This window comes from Haliotis asinina, chromosome 11, assembly GCF_037392515.1.
Source record: "Haliotis asinina isolate JCU_RB_2024 chromosome 11, JCU_Hal_asi_v2, whole genome shotgun sequence".
In the NCBI taxonomy this organism is placed as follows: Eukaryota; Metazoa; Mollusca; class Gastropoda; order Lepetellida; family Haliotidae; genus Haliotis; species Haliotis asinina.
In genome coordinates, this window is record NC_090290.1 from 20369861 (window position 1) to 20396707 (window position 26847).

At 39.2% G+C, this 26847-nt stretch overlaps 1 protein-coding gene across 1 annotated transcript; it reads right to left on the reverse strand.

Moving 5' to 3' along the window:
- Window positions 1–4025: 4025 nt before the first annotated feature.
- Window positions 4026–26798, reverse strand: LOC137256018 (BRCA1-associated RING domain protein 1-like). The gene is made up of 11 exons (XM_067793674.1): window positions 26652–26798; window positions 18055–18111; window positions 15992–16170; window positions 13761–14797; window positions 12724–12804; window positions 10534–10706; window positions 9060–9165; window positions 7720–7849; window positions 6807–6908; window positions 6509–6630; window positions 4026–5000 (listed from the first exon to the last, which is right to left on the reverse strand). Exons 1-11 carry the CDS (start codon window positions 26714–26716, stop codon window positions 4668–4670), a joined length of 2385 nt encoding a protein of 794 aa, XP_067649775.1. The 5' UTR covers window positions 26717–26798; the 3' UTR covers window positions 4026–4667.
- Between the last annotated feature and the right edge of the window lie 49 nt (window positions 26799–26847).

Genomic DNA, 26847 nt, shown 5'->3' on the forward strand with positions numbered 1-26847 from the left:
ATTTTTTTTACCTCATTCAGTCAAAGTTCACTGACAATTCATCAAGTTTTCCATGCAAATAACAAGGCAAAAGCATGAAGAGATACGATTTAAGCTCGGTTTATGGATCAGTGGAGAGTGAGCATCTGATACATAATGTAATGAATCTATTGCAATACTTGCATATGGTGGCACTTGTTTGTTAGAAACTACTCAATAAGAATCACTATACATTCGTTGCCATGATCAATAATTCCTGAACACAAATTATTACATAATTTCAGATATGTACGAAACTTTCAGATTCTTTTTCAGAAGAAGTCCTCCTTGGGGTACATATAAGATTTTTGTGTCTATAAAAAATCCCTAAGACAGTTGTAACTATTTTGATAATAAAATATTTACAAAACAAAAAACTTGTTTTTGTCTTGTGAGACCACCCTTATAGGGCCCCTCATGCCCCCTACAGCCAAGAGCAGGTGACTCTGGCCATCTACCTCGCACCCAACTTTTCATGCTGTCGTTCGAGTGAACGGACGCGTCCATTCAGAGTATAGCTTCAAATCCTACAAACCTGAGAGATGAGTGAAAAAGAGTCAGCAACTGTATGTTTGGTTCCTTTCCTTTCGCACGGGCGTTAGTTGGAATTTCATGGCTGAAATTTTCATTCATAAATTGTTGTAACTTTTGCCAGTCAGGTCCGGTCTTCCTGCCATGTGGCTGGCAAGATGGCGGTCTTTATGGCTTCGTTTTTAGAGGAAGTGTTCGCTTGTGTCATTTTCCTGTATGTTGTGTGTTAGTATGTTTCTTACATGCTGGAATGTTTCAACCCGTTTTTTACTTGTTTCAGTCAAAATGGGTACATGGGTTTAAGACTTTTAGTCTTTTATCATGGTGTCACGCAATTTTATGTACACGCCTGTATATTGCATTTAGCCACTTTTACAAAGAAATGTGTTAAGCTGGGTTAAATGTACTTTACTTTGGGTTTAGCAATTTATCATCGCCCGTGCGTTTATATTTTGCTTATAGTGTGTTTAATTGTGTATATTTTCTGTACATCAGTTACCATTAGGTTGGTTCTGATTGTTACACTTCCGCCCCTGCACTTTGTGTGGGAATACTCTTCCACATCAAGACCCACATCTGATTTGTCTGAGGTGCTTAGCAGAGGAACACCATGATGATCAAGCCTGTGAAAAATGCAGGGCTTTTTTGCCACGCACAATCAAGAGCCGGGCGGCAGACTTCTTGTTTTATAACAACCTGTTACAGACAGGGAGGGATATTTGGACACAGGATCTCTCGGCACCTGGGTTCATCGGTAACCCATGGGTCTTCTAGATCCGTTGTCCTTGTGCATTCCTTCGGAGGTATCCCTCGGTACGGAGGACTCCTTTGTAGAGATGCGTAGCGAGGTGGCCAAGGACGAGGATGGCGGTCCGGAGCAATCGGGGGAAGTTCTCACTCGGATCGTACCTGCGGCAAGTGCACAAGCGTATCGCAGTAGTTTTGCCGCAGGTGGTTGTCCCTATGGACCCGATCCCGCGTAGTCTCGTCTTCCTGGGGAAGCGTTTGCTCAGTGTCGGGTGGCTGAGACCCAGTTGCGTTTTTTACCTTCACTCATCAGTGAGGTAATTCATCCACTCTTGTCGGGTAGCCACTCGCGGTTTGATCTCCCGGAGCTTAACCGCCGCTACTCGATGGGGGAGGATGCACTGTTTGACCCTCCCATTGTCGACGAGTGTGTGTACGCCTCGATTGCGCTTGGGGGTTCGTCTGGCCAAAGCCAGGCGTCGCCTTGTCAGGTTTACCGCTCCTTTGAGGAGCAATATCAGAACGCCATGCAGCAACTTAAGGTTGCGGTGCACTCAGCCTACCTCTCTGTCCTGCAGAGGCAGCTGGTGTCACAGGAGGACAGGGACGAGGATATTTCTCGTTAGAACGGCAACTTACGGAGGTGCATTCACATTTGGCCTGCGACTCAATGCGTTCTTGCGCGAGTCAGATGATGTGTGCTGTGATGGGTCTTCGTAGGTTATAGCTGTCTGTCGCCAGGTATTCACCGGCTACACAACAGGCACTGCTGTCTCTGCCTTTCTGGCTCGGCTCAACCTGGGGGCTTTGACGGTAGTTAGGGAGGCCACGGAGGCCGTTAGTCAATTCAAGGACTCTAAGCCCTTGCTTGAACAACCCTCCACCTCTTGCGCGTTGCCTTCGGTCCTCAGCTCAAGCTATCCTGTGACTCAGTCTAAGGATGCGCCGAAGTGGACTGCTCCACTACAGGCACGGAAGAGCAAGGGTAAGGGTAAAGGCAAGGGCAAGGCAGCTTCTCAGCCGCCTTTTCAGAAGAAGGGGAAGTCGGCCCCGGCTTCCCAGTAAGCGTATCTCCGGAGCCCTCAGTTGTCCCGTTGCAAGCGGCAATCTCTGTGCCGTCGGCCGGGACACTTTGCCTTCTACCCAAAATTCCTGTGGGTGGTCGCCTCCTGTTATTGCTCCGGGAATGGGAGAGAGTCATGTCCAATCCCTGGGTCATATCCACACTCAGGGATGGCCACATGCCACAGTGGAAGCGTGAGCCTCCTTTTGCCGGGATTCGCTGCACTCCTTAAGGACAGGAGGCGTGGCAGTTTCTGCTTTGGTGCGATCATTTCAGCATACGGGTTATGCCTGTCTATCTCCCAGGGGTTAACAACGTGCATGCAGATGCGCTCTCACGTTGTGTTCTAGCGCCCCACGAGTGGCTGCTCAATCGGGAGATATTCAGGATTATCTCCCAGTTGTTCGGGTCGTTCCAGGTGGATCTGTTTACCTCTGGAGTGACGAACCAGATTCCGTTTTTTTGTTCTCGGATTCCGGATCCGAGAGCGATTGCCACCGATGCCTACTGCATTCCATGAATGTACAGTATGAGGATAGATGGGCCTGTTATGCACGCTGGTGTGGGACTCTTGATCCCTTTTCTTTGACTGTAGTTGAAGCATTGGAGTTCTTACAGTCTTGTTTAGAATCTGGCTTAACCACTTCTACGATTCGAGGCTACTCCACGGCTATTTCAGCCTTCCACATTCCCGTCGTGAGTGCCTTGTTGGGACAACACCCCCTGGTACAGCGTTTTCTTGCAGGCGTGGACAGACAGCGTCCGGTCATGAGACAGACAAATCCTCCGTGGGACTTGTCTATAGTTTTGGATTGGTTGTCCTCTTCTCTCTTTTGTGACTTGGCCAAACTATCGTTGCAACTGTTAAGTTGGAAAACGGCTTGCTCGATCGCGGTTACGTTGGGTAGACGTGTAGGCGATTTACATGCCATATCTTCAGACCCGGAATTAACTGTGTCATGTATTGGACGTTCGGAAAACTCTTAAAGCTTACATTAAGAGAAACAGCTATTTTGCTGTTGTGGCGGTGGCAAAACTGGTTGTTCGGCTAATACACAGACAGTATCCCAATGGATTGTATCCGCAATCTGCATGGCCTACATACATAAGGGCTTATCTTTTCTTTTTTGTTTTGTAAATATTTTAATATAAAAAATAGTTACAACTGTCATAGGGACATAAAAATACTTATATATACCCCAAGGGGGGCTTTCCTCAAAGAATTCATAACTTCTACAGGTTTGTACAAGTTTTTCTCGACATAAATAAATCCGTTGACGTCCATCTGCAAATGGTACGTTAAACCTGCCTTGAAGTATCTTGCATCGTTTTAGTGCAGACATGACGTTGTCTTGTCCCAGTTGTCCTCCTTGCAGTATCAGCAGCTGTTTTTGGTGTATGAATGCACATTACAGTGCCTGACAGTCACCACAGATTCATTTTCACAATTCCTTGTGCTTTCATAGGGCCTGGGTGCAGGTAATGCACGTGCACGTGCAGGTTTTTTATAATTGTAATTGTGTTTACGAGAAATGTCAAAGGTTCAGTTTTAAGCATCAAAGTTAATAAAAGAGGACTCTCTGGGACGCAAACTCGAAATGGGCAAGAATATCAGCCATTGATCCTTACATCCTCTGTATCGCAGGCAAAAAATCTTCAAAAGAAGTTTTGTAAGTTCCAGGGAAACAAACACCAATTGCGTTTTTAATGGCTTTCAGTACACATATATGGATAAATGTATTTGTAAAACTTCTAAATAAACTGTGAACATATCAAGAATATGTTCTTGTCAAACAAAAGATAAGGTCAAGGTCAAGGTAAATCATCCTTGGGTGACTGAGAAGGTAATGGGATACAGTCGAACCCCGTTTATCCAGACGTTTTGGTTTCAGTCGAAATAGCGATAGCAAGATGTCCGCTTAACTGGATCAAACAAGCAAAACATGAAAATTAAGTGAAAGTAAAAAACATTTTCATGTACGTATATCAATAAGTCAACAGTCAATAGTAATAACAGTGAATCATCCTAACATATAAGTGTACCGATAACACATGCAAGGCGGAACGCAGGTTACTTATATAACGCAGGTTACTTATATATTACTCAATATAACAACACATATATTTTTCATGTAACTATATGTAATGTCTGGGCATGACAGATGAGCTAAACATGTAACAATTGGTGTAGATCACAGTTAAAATAGTGCATGAATGCATACTTAGTAATTTTCTTGATAAAATGTAGCTCATGATACATGTTTTTTTTGTTCTACACTCGGCAGTATTCCAGTTCACTCAATGTCAATCACTTGACTACTGGATCACACAGTCTGAAAGAAGCTATGGAGTCCATGATCCAGTTAGCAGACAGCGCACACATCCGAGACGAGTTGACAGCAGGGTACGACACTCTCTTGTCATGAATGATAAACACACTGCAGTCCTTCAGGGAACTGGTGGACTCGACATGGTAGGGAACAGTTTGGTCATAGTCATCGATATTTTGCAGTTTGGGTTCCCGAGAGATGATCTTCCCACCAGCACTCTTCACCAGGGTCTGGAGGTCCTCCTTCTTTGGAGTGGGCGCGTAGAAACTTCCATAGAAGTAAAACTGGCAGCCATCAAATAAGCCAGGCAGCTGGGAAAAAAAGTAATTGTTTATTATTTTGGAAAGTGCTGGTCATCGCTCATACAGATAATCAGAGCTCAGGAATCAATCAACAATTGATTATATAGTTTTGATTACAATTACAAAGTGGGAATACAGCAAGGTACAATCATAGCATTGTGACAACAAAGCAGGCACCGATTAATACCATGAAGATGATCAAGGATACTTTACTGATGAGACACACACATAAATATTGCAGTTTAACAAGTCAGTTGTTATTTCCTGCAGCATGTTTTGCAGGGAATATTAAAATGCGCTCTCTCTTTCTGTGCATCCATGCACATTTGTCTTTTTCGGGCAAGAACTTCAAAACCATTCATTATTTCTTCACCAAACTTGGTACATAGAGAGATCTGGCAGCGTACTGGTGCCTTTTGGTACTTCTGGATTTCTGATAATATATAGATATTTTTGGGCATTTCCACGGTAACAAATTTCAACTTTGACTGAATTTAGTGGGTGTGCTCTCTAGCTAACCAAAAGGCTAACTATTTCTAAACCAAACTGGGCACATAGATACGTCTGGTGGTGTACTGGTGCTGTTTGGTAGTTTTGGAATTCTGAATAAAATAATTTTGTGTTTCCATGGCAACATGTTCAACTTCACCTGAATTTGGTTTGTGTGCTCTTTTCAGGAACAGAACTTAAAACTGTTTACTATGTCTAAACCAAACTTGGCACATAGATCTGGTAGTGTGCTGGTGCTTTTTGGAAATTTGGAATTCTGAATAAAACATACTTCAGCGTTTCCATGGCAACAAGTTTGACTTTGACTGAATTTGATGGTACTGCTCTTTTCTGGAACAGAACTTAAAAGTGGTCACTATTTCTTCACCAAACCTGGCACAAAGATATGTCTGGTAGTGTACTGGTACCTATTGGTACTTTGGGATTTCTGAATATTTTTTTTTTTTTTGTGTGCTTCTATTCCAATAAGTTTGGTTTCAAATGATTTACAAAACAAACACTACAATAAGTAAAAACAATAAGAAAAAACTTTCACAAGTTTAATTTTACATTTCATTATTATAGATATCTATAAGAATTCCGAGTCCATCAATAACGCTGACACAAGCAACACTATTCTTCTTCCAGCACCGTTACTAAGGAGATACAACGTGGGAGAGTAATGCTATTAAACTGAGATGGAACTGTGGGATAGACAGGCATTATGTTTTGGTGCACAAGAAAATACTATCATATATGAAATAAGAGTGGCTGTTAATTTAGTCACAGTATTCAACAGTCAAGCTACCTCTAAAATGTCTATGCTATATAAGTCTCAGCCACACAAACTTGTGGTTGACAGCATGAGCAAAGAACCACTCGTCACAAATCAGCCATTTGGACACAATCAGTATCATTCGTCAGCTATTCAATTACTGGAGACAGTCTCATTCATGCACACATATGTACAAAACAGCTTCTTTTAATCCAAAAAATCACAGGGGAGACAGGCAATGACATGTACCAACCTGTTGCCTCCGATTCAGCCTGCCCTTGGTTGCGGCATGTGAGTCTGGGTTCGTGCTTGGCCCTGGGACCTCGAAGGCTTCCTCACACACCTTCTGCTTGTATTCTAGACACAGGTCCAGCCCTGGAACATCATTAAGAGAAACATGGAAAAATGCTTGTCACAGGTTTGTATTTTAGACACAGGTCTAGCTTTGGAATGTCACTAGCATAAAAGAAGACCAAATCTAACCCAGATCTTCATGGGTCTTGCATATAACATTGAGATATGTTGTGGTATGTTGAGATATGTTTACATACACTCTACTGAGAGGATCCACTTGCCACCAATGACAGCATTCAGGAACTTGAGCGTGCGCGGACACTGACCGTGCTGGTTACATGATGTGATCACATGGGTCACTGGAACAACACAAAATACTGGTGAAAACATAGTAGTAATCATAGGCTAATGTCACACAGCACTGTATTAACCATTGAGTTAACATAGCAGTCGACAGACCCCTCTCTGCTGAAAACGGAAATGTAAACCCATAATGTAAGCTTCTGATTCTAAATCTCATGCAGCTGCTTAAAGTATGCATGACTACATTCACATGATGATACCGATTTAGAGTTACTTCCCTTTTCAATCAATGGCAGGCTAGGTTAACACATGGAATAAAACTATAGTACAATGTCTTTTAGTGGCATTTAGAAGTTGTTATGTATGACCAAGATTTCTCATGGATTAAACTTCTTTTTAATTCTTCAAACACAACGTTTCATCATAGGGTCAAAGTCATAGCATTAACTGTTAGTTCATCTGATGAAGGGGTCTGGAAAAGACCTTGAAACGTTGTGTTTGAATAATTAAAAAGAAGTCCATAACAGATCTTGGTCAAACTACAGTAATTTTAATACAATCATTTTACGATACAAGTTTTGTGTCATAGAGAAATATAGATCTTGGTTTCACATTCACACGATCCAAAGATGTAAAAACTTTAGACGTGATATTCTCATTGAATGAATATCACTTGTCAAGGGTCCATTCATAGCACTATGACAAGCCTATGATAAACTATACAGTTACGACAAGTCATAACGTTACAAACACTTTGCAGATAAGGACACAGGTCGATAAAGCAATGCATTGAAAAAATGTAAAGATTTAATAATGTATATTACTCAAAACGTCCACTGCGAACTGAAACAAATTGAATTTATTTACCTTCGGGTACGAACTGATCTACGACCTTGGCGTGGAGCATAGATGCACATTTGTGAAGACTCCTGCCCTGGTCCCTTGACAGAGATGTACCCAGGAAGCAGAGGGGCAAGTACTCCTGTTCACACACAGTCTGAAAAAGAAATCTGCATGACAAGCTTTTCAAGCAAATGGGAAACGTGAATGTTGTTGTATGTTGCAGTCTGTGATATTCTCTAAACTGTCAGAGTGGCAGGTAAACTGTGAGTGAGTGAGTGAGTGAGTGAGTGAGTGAGTGAGTGAGTGAGTGAGTTAGTTTAGTTTATGCCGCACTCAGCAATATTCCAGTTATATGGCGGCAGTCTGTAAATAATCAAGTTTGGATCAGACAATCCAGAGATCAACAACGTGAGCATCGATCTGTGCAATTGGGAACCAATGACATGTGTCAACCAAGTCAGTGACCACCCGATCCCTTTAGTTGCCTCTTACGACAAGCATAGTCGCCTTTCATGGCAAGCATGGGTTGCTGAAGGTCTTTTCTACCCCAGTACCTTCACGGGTGTTTAGCATGAATACCACACAGACACATTATACTGACTCCAAGCCAACCAGTCCTTGTTGCACCCAGTAATGCTGAATGCCAGATAGGGACAAACAAGTACTATATTTTAATGTCTTTTGGTACGATATGGCTGGGAATCAAACCCGTGACCTTCCGTTCTCCAAGTAGACACACTACCCGCAACACCATGGAGGTCCATCAAAACAAGAGTAGACATAATGGAACCACATACTGAAAGTGAAGCAAGTTTAAGTCATGGCAGAATCTTCTCTCCACAAATCATTGCAGCTGACAATTCACATACATTTGTATCTTCTACTTCCCAGAAGGATCATACTTGGTATCCTTGGCATGCGTATTGGGAATATATTTTAATACTGTTCGAACTTGGGATTCACTTTTAAAGGTCTCATTTTCTGTATTTAACTTTTCAGAGATATTTATGCATTAAAACATTTACACCCCTCATTAAAAGAACTGTTACAAACTCAGACCAGTGATAACATTAACTGGCATTTTGTTTGTTTTTAACGCCACTAGAAAACCTAATGTGATGCAGGTTACGGAAGTTTATCACTTCAAAAACATAGAAACAAAACTGGGGCAAAACCAAGATTCAAACCCAAGGTCATAAGGATTTTGTCTACAAAAGGCATGCATCTCTGCACTGCAACTTCCTGCAACCAAGATGACAGCACCACCAGTGCCTCCAGATAAGGATTGCTGACTATATAGGTGCCTCTTATCAGAAGCATATGTTGCTGGGAAATTCCTTCCCCCATAAATCTCACATACTGACCATCGAAACATCTGTCTGGCTTGGTCCAGCAGACACGGGTGTGTTTAGGGCTTGCCTCATGTCATCAGTTTGGGCCAAGTGAAGTGGGGTCTGCCCCTTCATGTTTCTGAAATGGTAAGAAAGTTACATTTACTGATTTGGGTTTGGTTGGTTAATTGCTGCATTCAGCAATTTAACAGCAATAATAGTAATAGTCCGCTTATATGGCGCCCATATACGTGCACATTGAACGTTCACGGTGCTATGTACATTACTATCCCCAGTCAAAGCAGACTTTCTGTTACTTTTATCTGCTCCCTGGGTATCATACAACCATGCTGCCTGTTAGGTGCAAAGCACTCAACTCTCACATTTCGTCAGCACATCCTCACGGATACACGTTTTTCAGCTAAGTGAACTGAGACAACGTGGATTTTAGTATCTTTTACAATGATACTCCACAAATGTGCCTACCTCAGGATTCAAATCTACATGCACCCACCAGGGATCAAACCCAGGCCTTCAGCATTATAGGCGACCACTTACCACTGCACTACTTCACTCTAAGGTGAAATTCTGTAAATAATCAAGTCAGGACCAAACAATCCAGTTGGATTACAATGACGTGTCATCCTACTTAGCAAGCCTGACCACCCATTCCTGCTAGTCACTTCTAATTCTATGCCAGATTTTAATGGGTTTTACCATTTGACAGGATTTCAAATATTTAATGGCAAGTCTGATTAGACATAGATGGTTACAATCTGATGAAAAGCAATTTGGGATAGTAGCTGACAAAACTCTGAAGCTGATTAAAATACACCAATGACTTCTGGATCCTCGCTAAACCCTGCACAGTGTAAAGTCATCAGATGGTTTAGACAACAGAGAACAACATACATATTCAACTCCTCAATTTGAAAGTAACATCAGACCAAAATACTAAGAGTTTGGGCTCTTCACAAGGCATTGAGCAGTATTCCAAGTGAACAGTTTGCAAGAAAAAGAAAGAGAAAATTGTAGATGAACATTTTCATTAACCTGGATCAGTTGGGTAACCTTGTGGTTAAAGCGCTTACTCATCAAGCTGAAGACCAAGGTTCAATTCCCACATTAGTACGAGTGAAACCCATTCCTCGAGTCCACTGTTATGATGGTGCTGTAAAATTTCTAAAATTGCAAAAGAACTTCCTCGTTCACTCATAACTTTGTTAAAAAGATGACACAGAGAAAACGTGTTCTTCAATAAGCATCAAGGTGAAGGTGAAAGGCAAAAGCACAACCAAATGTGCAAGCAGTCAGAGAAAAAGCATTACATGGTATGGAACATAAAAAATAGCCCATGAAAATTTTGAAGTTTCCTGTTGATGGGCCATGGCCCATTCTAAATTTAAAAAATAGCTAATAATCCTGAAAACAGCCCACTGTCAAAGTTCTCTTACCCAATCCCTGCGTGTGATAAGAATTCAGTGAACTGTGTTTGTATCTTATTAACCTGGTAGTTATGGAAGCTCCTCTAGACACTAGCAGCTTCACCACATCCAGTCTGTAGTTGCTGACGGCGTCGTGTAATGGGGTGTCGTTGTCCATACCGGGGATGTTGATCATGGCACCATGGTTCAGCAAGATCTCAGCAATGGCAGTATAGCCATGGTTACAACACTCATGCTGCAAGATGGATATGACAAATACTCACAGACTTGTTTTGAACTATCTGGATGAAATGTAATTTCAGATGCCATATGAAAAAGATTTTCAACCAAGGTGCCAATAAAATTGAAAAAAAATAATAGACTTTCAAAGATCAAACTTAGATGATACTTCACAAGGGTCAAATGTCAGCAGCAGTAACTAGGCAATTAGGGAAATATTATATTCTTCTGTTTTCTTGAAACACTAAGTTAGATTCACACATTGGTCTATCTCATACACATTACTCAGAGACTGGACCAGTAGATGATCAGGGATGGCAACAGGTGAAAGTGATTTCACCTGAGAGAGGGTCCAGGCTCGACCTGCAGTTAAATCCACAGATTTCCGCGAAAAATATATGCCATCCCTGTTTTACAAAAGTTCACCAAACTTTGTGATATTTCCTCAAAGTATTTTTACGATTTTCACTTTGACAGTTGCTTTTTTTCAAGCCATTCTCAACTGAATTTATTGCTCACTTCTTTGCTGATTAATGATTCTTGATCAAACTTATCACAATATTTCAGTAGATATAGCACAGACATTTTTGCCATTCACACCACCATTTGCAGTTACTGATGTATGTCTAAAACAGCAATTCTTATTTGCTCCACTGACCGAAGTGATCCAGTCATGTGTCAGCTTAGAAAGAAATTAGGAAAAAAGAAGCATGGCTTTGTTTACCAATTTTATAACCAATTTTATGGGATAGGATTATGGGAATTCTGAAATTTGTTTGCCCAAAAGACACATGTGGGTACTTGACTTTGATAAGCTGGACCTCACCCCCACTAAATATTTCTAAATATTTAGATGAATCTCACGACTGACTGATTTGCACTTAAATCCGCAGAAAATTGCCATATCTGGATAATAAGGGGGCACTTTTTTAATTTGAAAATAGTTATTTGTGATTTCCCCAGAAAAACATTGTATCTCAGAATCTAACACATCCGTACCATTTTCACTTTTGTGTTTTGTTTGTTTGTTGTTTAACACCGCCCTCAGCAATATTCTAAGTATATGGTAGCGGTCTGCAAATTTATTGAGTGTGGACCACTCAGTTCAGTGATCATGAGCTTCCATCTATGCCATTGGGATACAATGATGTGTCAACCAAGTCAGCTGACCTGACCACCAGATCTCGTTAGTTGCTTTTTACGACAAGCAAGGGTTACTAAAGACTAATTCTAAAGCAGATCTTCATGGGTCGGCTCAAATAGGAACAGTTGTAGTCTGTTTGCAGGGAAAACGTACCAGTGAGTTTCACTTTCAACCAAAAATTAAATCGAATAAAGTGAAATTAAGATTGTGAATCCTCATAATTTTATAATAATAATAATAATAAATAATAATAATAATAATAATAAGGGTATTTATAAAGTGCTAGTTCCACATCACTGAGGGACATGCTCAAAGCGCGTATGACATCTATGCATATGCACAGGGCGGACAACAGTGGATACAGTTATCTAGCCATTTAACATTTAAATCTTCAGAATCTTAGGATAAAAGTTGTTCAATAAACTATCAAAGTTTCAAACCGCTATTAAATTTCACTTGATAGCTTAATCTGTAAAAGTGGATCACAGTTTCAACATCACTTGTTGTCACTAACAGTTAAAACTCTCATGGCGGTGACTGTTGCAGTTCAGCTTGACTCTGAAGCATTTACACCTGCTTGTTTGATACTTGCTGTGTCCAGAGCAGCCACACCTTACGAACCCCTGTCTACCACATACAGATGAAATCGAATTTCACGAAATGACTGAAGTATATTGACTGTCCTTACACAAACTGACACGATATGGATGACCTTCTTCATCATTTAACAAAATGACTGAAATTTTTAGTCATTTCATGAAATGACTAATTTCACAATCTCACTATAACATATCACCACAATTGGAAGTCTGTGGAGCTGACCACCTGATCACATTAGTTCAATGCGGATCTTCACAGCTTATTTTCTCGATATAAATAATGTAAATACCAGTGGAGTCCAGCCTGCGTTATCCCGGACGTTGGGGCTAGCACCAGATTCCAATAACGCCATCACTCTGTCAACATCACCCTGCAATGTAGTGGGCAAAATGGTGGTTCAAGCACATTCCTTCTTCACTGACAAAGATGAAATAAAGTGCAGAAACTAGTGCTGGCAAATCTGAGTGAATAATGAAGACCAACCTCTATATGTCTATTGATGTACTGAAGAAATGTCAAACAAAACGATCAAAGGGGAGGTAACTCTTCCAAGGATTTATCATGCGTCTTTGGGAATCATACTCTTCATTTTCAGAGGTCCTGGACTACAAAATGGGGTCCCAGACGCTTAAATATAATTATTTTTTTTATTTCTTTTTCCAGTGTTGATACAATGTATATCGCACATAATGCAGATTATGCATACATTACCTCTTTTTTTGTTTTAAACACCATTCACACCCTCATTCATACCCATATAAAATAGGTTAGTCAGAGGTAAGTTTTTTATAGTGGACTTAAGTGTTATTATTATTAATACTATGTAGTAATGTAGTTGCAATTCAATTGTTATTGTACCATGATCATCACATTGCTACAGTAATTAAATTGCAAATGATGCCATTACCCAGTTCGTACCAGATTCAGTGATAACTTGCTGTTACTTGACAGAAGCTTTTACAAAAAGTATTTGGTTTTTTTCTACATCCTTGTGGACATGCTAATATATTTTGTTGCATCCATTAGCAATTTATATGCCTACAAATACTGTCGTGTAAATCCCAGCTCTTACAAACTAACTCTTAAACTTTTCTCTTTCTTATTCATTTTGTGTGATTCATAATACAAAGTCGTTATTCACATTTACTTCCCTGGTACCGCTTTGGTTGTTATAAACAATGCTTTAAGAAAAACCCAGATGAATTAAGAATTACATAGCAACTACTTATCACCTGAAAAGAAGCATAAAAGAGGACACATCCCACAATGTCCTAAATTCTTCTATTAATATTAGAAAAGTTCACTCAGCTACTATCTGAGACTGACCTTAATGGCAGCCACATGCAGCTGAGTCTCCCCTCGAGCATTGCGCTTGGAGTGTCCTGTGTTTGACTCCACTATGCTAGAATCCAGGTCTCTCTTCCCTTTCTTCCTTGGACTCTGCTGAAACACAGGTGAGGTCTTCTCCTTGCTCTTGACACACTTTCTTCCCCTCTTCCTCTGATCTGACTGACCAGCCTCACCTGACCTTGGCGTTTCGAAACTGGATGGGGAGCTTGTTGTCGACGAAGCCTGTTTATGAGGTTTTCCACGTCCATTTCTTGACTCCTTGGATGCTTCTCTGGCTCCAGGACCAGATTTTCCTTGGTTACTTTTGGTAGTAACATTACTGTCAGTATCATCTTCCATGTCTAAAAGTGGGAGTTCTTCATCATCATAGTCATAGAATTGGGTCATTGTTGACTGATCTGCTGGTTTAACCTTTTTCTGTCTGCTGCTGCTTCTGCTGCCTTCCCTGACCGGTGTATGGAGACCCTTCCTTGGTCGTCCTCTCTTTTGGCCACGCTCCATCTCCCCAGGAACAGGAGAACCTCCACTATCATCCACAGCTTCATCAAATAACTGGGTCAAGGTCGTCTGCTCTGACGGTGGAACATCTCTCAGCTTCTTTTCAGACTCATTTCTATCTCCACGTCTGCTTCTGGAGACACTCCGGGAGTTCCCCACCTTCCCTTCAACACCTTCATCCATCATCGTCCCTCCACTATCCCCATCCTGCACAGGTGCATCTTGCATCTTCCGTCGACCTCTTCTTGACCTGCTGCGACCTGACCTGACCTCACTAGTGCCATCTTTATCCCTCTGTTCCGTTTCCACAGACTGTCGTAATCTGGTTGGTTTAGACGTCTGTTTCTTTCTTCTCAGACTCCTCCCAACACGAGATCCAGTCTCATCATTTTGAGTCTGATCCCCCTGACCTGTGACCATGACATCGTTGATAGATACTATGTCTGTTGTGTTGGACAAGAGCTTTGATTGTCCAGACTGAGGAGTACTCTCTTGCAGATCTTGAATTGACTGGTCTGCAACATAAAAATAAATAAGTATCGTTTTTTCTATAATAAATGCCAAGGCGCTTGTTTTTTTAAACAGAGTTCCAGGCCTAGCACTAACTAGAGGTCCAGTGCTTTTGTGCTTACTGGGTAAGAACCGCAATTGCTAGTGAGCAATCTTTCACAAGTTTAATAAAATGGTATTTTATGGAAGCAAGTTTATTATACAATTCAAATTGATATAAACTGTGACTACACTGCCTACCGTGTGAAAGCTTTCAGCCTTCCATGAGTCAAGCAGGGTCTAGCATCATTGTGATAGCGGCATTAGTATTGTAGTGTCATAACTGTTAATCAGTATGACGTCATAAGTCTTGCGGTAAACACTAGTGTAATAATATCGTAAAATATTACACTGCAGTATCTTCCTAGGGAAAGTAATAAAAAACCTAAGACACCATTAAAGACCTATTTGAACTTTTTTCCAAGGTTAAAAGCAATATTCTAGTGTGCAAACATGTCAACTAAGCCATCTTTGTTTGCAGTCAAAATGGTTCAACATCCTAACTCACCATCAAAATATTCTCAAGTCCATACACCATGCATACTTGTGTTTTTTGTGATGATTATTTACCAGCAGTGACATGTAGTTATATAACTATGCAATTCATAATGATTTTACAATGCTTCAGTAATGTTTGACTTTGTGCTCTTCTCAGAAGGAGGGGTAAAAGCACACCAGAAACGTGTATTAAGAGTGTTGACCATTGTTTGTATTAACAACTGGAGTCAAATCACAGTTGTTTTACCAGTAAAAACTTCCCCCTCAAAGTTGTGTGATTCTAAGTCTACAAGGTGCTCAGTGTGAGCTCTTTCACCATTGAACACGGCATTACATGGCCAAATAAAAATGTTTTGGTTCCGATTACACCTCTTTAAATTATGGGTAGGTAGGTAAGGTGTTTTTTTTCTTACTTAGTAAAGTACGAACCAAGAACACATTTACCAATGTGTAATTGTTTATTCAATCAAGCTTGCGGCCATAATGTCAACTTTCTCTGTCAGAATGACCAATGTCCATCACTGCTGGAAAAAAACAATAGTATCTGAAAGCTTATTCTATTCATACTGCTTTAAAAGATAGGGTCAGCACCAGAACTCAAGGGTCAGTAGGGTCACCAGAACCACAACATTGTTTTTCAGGTCTTATCAGGGGCATATTACCTGCATCCTGTAAAATGGCACCACTTTCAGACTTGTCTTGATTACAGGTGAGAATCCGCCCCAGCTCCTTACAGAGGCTGACAAGGTTGGACAGCTGCCTGTTCACCTGTGCGTCCTTCACATGGGCAGGTATGTGACACGCGGGACAAACTGCACCCAGGAAGGATGTGCAGCAGTCACTGTTAAGAAACAAAACAAGAAACCTGCTTCAGTTTCGAAATACTTCTCCATAATCCTGACATTAGAACATCTGGACCAGAAATTCCAGTGATTGAAGTCATGAGCAACTGTAATTTCAAGATGCCTTGACCAGTATGTTGCTTATAATGAAGACCAAATCTTACCTGGATTCAATTCACAGACGCCATGGAGGAAGTCAACGTCATGTTGTCCACTGGTCATGTGCGGGACATGGGTTGTGTACCCTTGATGTCTGTTAATGTTAACTGAGCCAGAAGGGTACATCATTGAGGGTACATCAACCCATGGGCCCTGAGGAACCAGTGTACAATGTACAGTCAATTCCCGATGAGTCAAATGCTAGGGTCTCGAATATTAATTCTTATGCATAACTTGGCATACCTGTCAGTCAAGACCATATTCTCTACCAGCATAGACTTGCCTATAACGCGAATACATCAAAAAGTCGAATTTATTTCTAGGTCCCCTGCGACTCAACCCATCGGGATTTGATCGTATTTATCTTACTGAACACAGCAATGTGAATTTTGATTTTGTCATTTATGTGTGAGGTAATATGTATCACAACAGTCCATCCAATGTGCATGCTCAAGCGCTTTGTATTTTCCCCTTCAATCTAACAGCACATCATATCTTATAATTTCAACTCCCTGGGGAACATACAACTTATGGAGCCACTAGGTGCACCAAGTTAATGTGACTTCCAAGGTAACTATTCACAGCAGTGTGGACTGGGACACATAGTCACGGTCTTAGTCAAATTTTTACAGCATGTTGCTGTACTAACAACTGGGTGATTGCACGCTTTCATGTAGCCACCATCCGGTCATTTACCAACGGCTTTGTGGGTTTTTTTTAAAGCTCACAGGTATTAAACACTAGGGGTTGTGACATCACTGAAAGAGTCTGCACACAAAGTTACACAAAGGTTCTTTTATCAGGCAGTCCCTCCTGGATTCTGAGGCAAATTTTTAAGAATTCTGTGGCAAATTTAAGCAAATTCTGCACGCCATGTTTCAATATTCTGCAAAATATTCTGCTGTTAAAACATTTAGGAAGAACAACAAAACATTACATATACCTTCATAGTTTAATTCTCAAACACAGATATAAAGTTCAGTCGACAGTTCACATCACATCTTGATTAAGTTTGATGACAAAGCACCCACACCTTTTTCTGTGTTTGAGAATTTAACACTGGCTGAAAGTTATTTCTCTTCTCTCAATCATAACTTTGATGCAGACGAACAACGTTCGGTTTCAAGCAAATAACAATTATATATTTGAACTAAATCTGAAATAATTTCAATTTTCAAAATGATCGATTTTGAAAATGTAATTGCAGTGTGAAATTCATCTAATATTATTTGAAAGATGCCTAAACCTTCCTTTATTAATAAAGTATCTTTGATCATGATTATTTTGAAGATGTTGTCACAGTAAATATGTCAGTTCATTTTATGTGTAACCGATTCTACTTTTGACATTAACTCTACTTTTCATTTCGGCTGTCAGTCAGTTTTCACTAAATTTTTAAAATAAGCAAATTCTGCACCAGAAAAGTGGCAAATTATGCACTGATTCTGCAAGAAAATGCATTTTCCGCAGACCAGACGTTTTTCTGCATGGTAAGCTAAATTCTGTGATTTTTTCTGCAACCGCAGAATCACAGAATTTAGGAGGGAGCGATCAGGTCACAGTTGGGCTCGCTCCAGTCAGTTCAAATTCCCATGGTCACAAGCCCTAGACTGTTTGCCCCCATGCCTCACTTTGATTAGTTAATGAGTAATGGTAAATCTTTATAACATATTCAACAAGATATACAAGCACTAAAGTGAATTTGATACTCAATCATTTCTTACCGACAAAACAGATGATCGCATGCACCTAGAGTACATAGGGTAGGATGAAGCTTTTTGCTGAAAAACCAAAGGAACAAATAATTACAAAAACATCCTATACAGACAAAAAAAGCATTTGCTGAAATAGGTATTTATTCCAAATAATCTTTCATGTTTCTCTATACATGGTAATCATGGGGACTGTCTTCATGATAATGATTACATTGGTTATGGTCCAATGAAAGTATGTAAACCCACTTGTCACTAAAGCCCTCGATTTAAAGGGGCACTGATGAGGAGCCATTTCCGTGAACTGGTTGTTCCTTCTCTTATTGTTTTTCTCACATGAGAACCCGGATGATATCCCAGAATTCGTGACTGGTTCGTGACCTCTGCTGCGCAGCCCGTATGTGCAATTGAGAGTTTAATTATGGACAGATCAACTAAGGTGAATTAATTTTTACTTCATTACAAATGTATTATGAAAACAAATGAAACACTCTGAAGGTTAATCATCTGCCAGTGGTAGAAATGGTAACAAACTATTAGGACAGAAAAAACAAAGAAGCCAATGTAGGTCTTTGTATTTTGTCTCATAACCCTAATTAGTTTACTGTCATATTTGTATGATTTTGAAAAATAATAAAAGAACACACGGTCTGCTTATACTTACAGTAAATTTCTAACATGACTGTAACATTTAAACATTGAATAGACTGCCAATGTGGATCCTATTTCACACACGCCCTATGCGCAATCTAGTGTGTGTTTTCTGTAATATAGATACTGCTGAATGCTACAACAAATAAATTAAAATAAAATGTAAATAATGAATGTAAAACAGACTAATTTCATAGCAACAATGTCAGGTTACTACCTTGTTCAGGAATGTATCCATCAATATCCACATAAAAGAACGATCTTCCATTCATCTGCACCTGGTAAATAATCCTGCTCTATGTCGTGTGTCTTACAACAGTCTAATTTGCGAAAAAGTGACACGTCATTTCAGGTCTTTCTCATTGATGTAAACCTGATAAACCTCTCATTGGTCACCCAAGATGGTACACCTGGCAACTAACTGTACGATGTCTGCCATTCTGAATAACTTAGTTCACCAATAATGAGCAATCAATCAATCATAGCAATGGTGGTTAATTCTTTGAAGGGAGGATGTTGTTTTTGCACTCACACTTCATGACAGGGTGTAGTCAGTATAGATTAGTACATCTACACACACTGCCTTTTGACAAATCCGCTGTAGAAGATAAAAGTAATTAATCAATCAGTGTGTTATCGGTTAATCCTTTGATCAATGTTTGTTTTGTAACTCAGCTGATAAACCCTTATATGCACATATGACATAACATGTAGTACATTTGCCACATCAGACCTTAATTAATAATGTTGAGTATTTACTCCATACAGGAGAAATGCCAACTGGGAACCTTTGTCAAGTAATCTGAGTGGTGTCACCACTAATTATACCTGTTATAAATTCATTAACTGACCATCAAGTGAATGATGACAAATAACGTGTAGGTTTACACCATCACATGCGAGTTACAGCAAGGAAGATGTAATCTCTGTGTCGCATGCAGCCTGAAAACACTTATGGGCCGAAACTGTTTTGAGGATACCAACGGAACTTTGTTGTTACATAAGAAATACATACAGGCATTTGCTGTGTAGTTGGGTAAATAGGTGTAATCAGGTTTTTTTATGTAAGAAAATTTTCAGATTTCTCTACCAATGGCAAAGTCGTTGTTTTTAGTTTACGAATTCAAACAAATCAACTGTGTGGGTTTATTATCATAGATAATAAACTAGGGTAGCTACCATAGCCACCAAAATTTACGTATGATTTTTGCTATGACAGCTGGGCCAACCCTCAAAACTATCTCAACATAAATCTTTGCAATCTTTCAGACTTATACAGGTGCTGACCAATTTTCAGCTTAGTTTCGTAATTAGACCGTAGGTGAGAAACATTATTCACTCCACGTCAGTGCCCCTGATTTGAGGAAATGAATCTTACTTACCCAGTACACATTTAGGTAATAACTTTATTGTTCAAGCTGCTCAGTATAAAATTACAAATAATGCTCAAGCTTTGGTATTGATCATTTAGAACATTGTAACAAAATTATTCTGTATTTGAAAAGATCCATTCATCTTAGTTTGAGATGAAGTTTGCATTCTCGAAACAGCAAAATATTAACATCCGCTGAAAGTTGGTATTTACCTAAATGAGTGAAAGTGAACAAGGTCTTACACATATTTAGTCACGTTTCAGCAATATCATGGGTTTTCAACATTGTACCATACACCCTGGTCTTCCGTTTCAAGAATAGACGCTTTAACCACTACGCTACCACACTCCCCTGCTATGTCTATATTTGTGGGTTAGGAACACTGTAATTGGTAATATCAGATTCCATTTTGTAGTTTCGGGTTGTAAGTTATAAAAGCTTATGGTCAATTTGTGATGAAAGCGTATCGATGAATTTCACATTAAGCGAAAATGTAAATCAAATAGAGTGAAATGACCCTTAAACGTATTTCAGATCCAAAGTACAATGAAGGGAACAAAAGTATTTTACACTTCCCTGCTTCATGCAGGTTTCAACGAATCATATGCACATAAAAGGTGGGAAAGAACATTCCAGAAACAATATAACTCCAAAATGTTGGAACATATTTATTTAATGGCACACACAGTGGTGACCTCATATCGTTACATTACAAAATAATTTATGGAATAGTACCAACCAACATATTCTTACATAAGATTGGATGCAAAGATTCCATCATGTGCACATTCTGTGGAAGAGATCCTGAAACTGTCATGCATTTTTTTTATGAGTGTAGTCATGTAAGAGAAGTTTGGGGACGTCTGGCCGCTTGGAAGATAATTGCTGCAGAAGGAGAAATTACACTTAGCGCAGAAAACATACTGCCAGGATTTCCGGGTAAACACAATAACCCATTAAATGCTGTGTGCCTGATAACAAAAAAGGTGATTGTAAACCAATGTATGAAAAATTAAAGTATTCGTCTTAAGCATGCCTAAAGAGAAATTATAAAATACCATGAAGTCACCAGATACAGCCTTTTCAACATGTTCAAGCAGCAAATTGTTCTCCTTCTGGTCATCCTTCCATAAATTATTTGAAACAAAATTGGACTAACCATATTTTCACGACCTGGAGAAATTTAAATACCTAATGTAACTGAAACACATGTACCTTCCTTGCATATGAAGTTTTTGCCTCTGTACACGATTGAATGAACTGAATTACAATATATATTTGCAATCACCTTTATTGGGAAGACCAAAATTATGTATATTTTTATACCTACCTTACTAGTCATGTGGCGAGTGCCAGAATATCAGGAATTCCTGTCTGTAAACCCATCCACCCTTTTGCAGTTGAAGGGGAAATATCTAGTATCTATGTAGATGTGTGCGTGTGCATGCGTGTGTGCTTGCGTGCGTGCATGCATGTGTGTGTGAGTGGAGATATGTATACCATTGTATTGTGTGGTGTAGAGTAGAAATAAAAATGCAAACGTCAAAAACATTTTCTTTTCCAATAGAAGGGGAAGCATGTACATCTTCTTTAACATACATTACCTAGACTATATTTTCTATGTACAGAGTTTGTTAGCACTTACAATACTTGTCTGTTAAGCAGAAACACAGGTATATTGTCTACATACGAGAGCTTCTGTCTTTATATCTGACGAATTAAGTATAATTCCTACCTGTAACCTCTACTTCGACAGACCAAAACTATATACTTTTATGTATATGATTGCATTTGGCATTGCTCAGTGTAGACATTCTGTATGTAAATCCACTTCAGTTTGATGTGAAATGTATTTATCGCGCGTGTGTGTGCGTGTGTGAAAGTGAAAGTGAACATACATGAAATTGTTAAAACATAAATAACTACATACAGATTAAAATATGTAAAACGACAACAAAGACTGACAGTGAACAGTCATTTGAAAGGCGGATAATTGATGGAATAAAAGAATTTCGAACTTTTCTAGTTTTAAAACAGGGCATTTGGTAACGCCGGCCTGAAGGTAAAAGATTGTATGCTTGGAATAACATGTGTATATAATATATATTATGTATATGAATGAATATATATGCTGGTACTGTATATGTTGTAGAGTGGAAATAAAAATTGAAATAAAAGAAAAAGTAAATAAAGTGAAATAAAGATTGTGAATCCTAGTAATTTTGCCTTGCCAAGTGAAAATTTATATCTCAGAATTATATCCAACTAAAGACAAAAGTAGTTCCACAAATGGTCAGTTTCAAATCACTAGTATTTGGTGAGTATTGCAAGCGGTCAGTTGGAACAGTGAAACAAATACATATTATAAGCAATAAGCATTAACTTACACCAATCCTACCTGTTCTAGGTGTTTCATTTAGTGTGCATGTCCCCTTGTAATACAAACCAATAATAGCCAACAGACTATAAAACAATGAAAGTGACAATTGTGGAAACTAGTGTGTTAAGTAGAACTTCACTGTATGTTGTTGTTCAGATGCACTCAGCAATATTCCAGCTAAATGCCACACTGCAGCCTATGAGTATTTAAGTATTCATCTGACAATCCAGTATTGCCATCACTGGTACAAACCAAGCCAACAAACCTTGTAGTATCTATTTTGCAACCTTACATCAAGCTTAAAGTTTGGCATGAAATGCATGTGGACCTGATTTTTCATAAATAACTCTTCATCCAATGATCCAATCGATCTCAAATTTTGCCAGTGGGTGTTTTGTCAGACAACCTAATCACATTGTATATCACTGATTTTATGCATTTGTATGAAAGAATCTGTCTATGTAACTGTCAACAAAATAAACAGCAGAATGCTGACAGCTTGCAGAAGGAGGGAACCAATGACCTGTAACACTGTAGAACAGTCCATCCTGGATACCGCAGCAATTTTTTAAGAATTCCGCGGCAAATTCAAGCAAATTCTGCAGCCCATTTTTCAATATTCTGCAAAACATTCTGCAGTTAAAACATTTAGAAAAAACAACAAAAACATTATATAGAACTATAGTTTAATTCCTAGTTTAAAAACGTTACCAGCATCCCAACATGGCGGCAGGTAGATCGCTTGGTAATTCTTGCCCTCCCATTAGCAGTTTTCCACATGTATACAATCAAAATTATTCAGCACACTGATCAACTTTCATGATGCAGATATACTGAATGCACTGAATTTACTTATTCATGTTTATGTGGTGAAGAATAAGCATTTTCAAAATCGCATGTTAATATCGGTAATACAGCTGACATCCAGTCTTTGAGTTACCAACATCCTCGTGCCTCAGGTACAGTGTTATAGCTTCTTGATCATTTTTTAAATGGCATTGTGTTTATTTTGTTGACAGTTACATAGACAGATTTTTTCATACAAAAGCATATAATTGGTGATTTACATTGTGATTAGGCTGTCTGACAAAACATCCACTTGCAAAGTTTGAGATTGACTGGATCATTGGATAAAGAGGTTTTACAAAAAAAAACGGGCCCATGTGTATTTCATGCCAAACTATACCTTAAAACATAAGAATGAAAAAGAGAAGGTAAAACCATAACAGACACCCCTGAGCTTTCTTTTGCAATTAAAATGATTTTGCTATGACAGGATTTGATTTTGATGTTAAGAGAGCCATACCAGTATTAAACTGCACATATTAAAATACTTTAAAATAATAATATAGTATGCAAGGGTGTTTTATAGCAAGACATTGCAATGAAAGTTTCCACCCTCACTATATTTCTCTCAACGGCGCCCTCTCAACTTAACTCTTAAGTATGAAGAAAAAGATTCATTGGTTTGTTAATGGATGTCATCTGGACCAACATTAAGTCTGTTTGTTCATGATGGTCTGTCTGGCCCCGGACACATTTATTTACACGATGCTGTCTATGGACGTATCTCAGTCAGATTCTTAGACTAGAATAAGTAGAGGCTGGTGTGCAGTTTACTGGCACGCTACGCGGGGACTGCTGAGTGCTTGCTAATGAGCGTGCTGCTGTATCTTTAGCCCTTGGGCACCCCCTTCTTCATCCTTAGCTCTTGGGCACACCCCTTCTAGATCCTTAAAGGGGCACTGATGCGGAGCGAAAAATGTTTCTCGTCAACGGTCTAATTACGAAATCAAACTGCAAATTGGTCAGCGCCCGCTCCCTCGACCGTGACGGACAAAGGGACTGGGCTCCTGTCCATATTAGCAGAATTTCTTCGCCTTAACAATCAGGAGGTCGGATGCCCATCATATGCCATTATTTAAAAATATCCACGGTATTCCTTGTCTGATCGTACCAAAATATCCCAGCAGTGTATTTTTTTTTCGGATGCTTGGATGGTATATACAGTGACTGATCCAATTTGATCCTATTTAATCATGTTATGTGAACATGTGATGCCTACAGGCACGTAGCAAGCCATTTCAGTCCGAAAGATTGCAAAGCTTTATATTTAGACAGATTTGAGTGTTGGTTCAGCTGTGATGGCAAATATCACACGTAAATTTGGGTAGCTTTGGCAGCTACCCTGGTTTATTATTTATGATAATAAAAACACACGGTTGATTTATTTGAATTCGTAAACTAAAAACGATGACTTTGCCTTTGGTAGAGAAATCTGAAAATCTTCTTACGTAAAAACCTCCAACTTAGTACACCTATTTACCAAAGTACACAGCAAATGCCTATATGTATTTCTTACATAACGAAGTTCCGTTGGTATCCTAAAAAGAGTTTTGGCCCTAAGTGTTTTCAGGCTGCATACGACACAGAAATCACATCTTGATCCTTGCTGTAACTCGCGTTTGATGGCGTAAACCTACACGTGTTATTTGTCATCATTCTCTGGATGGTCAGTTAATGAATTTTTAACAGGTATAATTAGTAGTAACACCATCCAGGTTACTCAACAAAGGTTCCCATTTGGCATTTCTCCTGTCTGGAGTAAATACTCAACGTTATAAATTAAGGTCTGTAATGGCAAATGTATTGTATGTTATGTAATATGTGCATGTAAGTGATGCAAGAGGGTTTATCAGCTGGGTTACAAAAACAAACATCGATCAAAGGATTAACCGATAACACACTGATTGATTAATTACTTTTATCTTCTACAGCGGATTTGTCAAAAGACAGTGCGTGTAGATGTACTAATCTGTACTGACTACATCCTGTCGTAAAGTGCGAGTGTAAAAACAACATACTCCCTTCAAAGAATTAACCACCCTTGCGTTGATTGATTGATTGCTCATTATTGGTTAACTAAATTACTGAGAATGGCGGACATCATACAGTTAGTTGCCAGGTGTGCTATCTTGGGTGACCAATGAGAGGTTTATCAGGTTTTCACCAATGTGAAAGACGTGAAACGATGTGTTACTTTTTCGCAAATTAGACTGCTGTAAGACACGACACAGAGCAGGATTATTTACCAGGTGCAGATGAATGGAAGATCGTTCTTTTATGTGGATATTGATGGATACATTCCTGAACAAGGTAGTAACCTGACATTGTTGCTATGAAATTAGTCTGTTTTACATTCATTTGTTGCAATTTGTTTGAATTTATTTGTTGTAGCATTCAGCAGAATCTATATGACAGAAAACACATACTAGATCGCGTATGTGTGTGAAATAGGATCCACATTGGCAATCTATACAATGTATAAATGTTGCTGTCATGTTAGAAATTTACTATAAGTATAAGCAGACCGTTAATTTTCAAAATCATACAAATATGACAGTAAACTAATTAGGGTTATGAGACAAAATACAGAGACGAACATTGGCTTTGTTATTTTTCCGTCCTAATAGTTTTTTTTTACCATTTCTACCATTGCCAGATGATTAACCTTCAAAGTGTTTCATTTGTTTTCATAATACATTAGTAATGAAGTAAAAATGACTTCACCTAAGTTGATCTGTCTATAATTAAACTATCAATTGCGCTTACGGACTGCGCAGCAGAGGTCACGAACCAGTCACGAATCCTGGGATATCATCCGGGTACTCACGGGAGAAAAACAATAACAAAAGTTTACACCAATCCACGGATATTGCTCCGCATCAGTGCCCCTTTAAGGTTAGCGAGTAAACATGGTAAAGGTTAGGGTTGGTTTACCTTGGGTGCGAGAATATCCATCCTAAAAATTCGGGAAAAGTGCACTACACCCCAAGTAGACATTTTATGTCTATGACTTATAACAAAATAACTGTTTTACACACATCATTCTCAAAAGAATTCGTAATGCAGGTGACTCAACATTTTCTCACTGAACATTTCGAGAGTACTCATAAATTTTCAATTCTATGATGCCCCTAGGTTCAAACATTAGAAGTTGTTGCACATCGCTTATAATATTTACTTTTGACAGCTAGCTGTTCGACACACTTGCCGATCACTTGGAAGTTGGATCGTGACCCTTTGGACATCTGTGATACCAGTGTCAGCGATTTCAGTGCCCCACATTTGACAAGACACAGGGAAGTGTCTAGGAACTAACACTTTTAATTTACTTTAATTTTGTTAAAGTTTTAGTATTTTACCATTGTGTGCAGGACAGTGAAGTTTCCAAAACGTCAAGAGCCTTCTGTGTTTTCGTAAACGCCATGTTTTGGCGCCGCTTTATGTAAACACAGTTTCAGTGGACAACTTAATCCATTTCAGAACACAGAAAATACAGCGTCGCAAGAGATAGGTTGAGGTCACTGACAAACATAACACACAATCAAATAACACGCC

What these genes read in the sequence shown, in the direction of transcription:
- LOC137256018 (XM_067793674.1), bottom strand. Translation starts at nt 26,716, where the DNA reads ATGGCGTTTACGAAAACACAGAAGGCTCTTGACGTTTTGGAAACTTCA. An exon ending in TGCATGTGGCTGCCATTAAG is followed by an intron (nt 12,805 to 13,760) that starts GTCAGTCTCAGA and finishes ACTACATTGCAG; the next exon opens with GGTGATGTTGACAGAGTGAT. An exon ending in GGCTGAATCGGAGGCAACAG is followed by an intron (nt 5,001 to 6,508) that starts GTTGGTACATGT and finishes TTTTTTTCCCAG; the next exon opens with CTGCCTGGCTTATTTGATGG.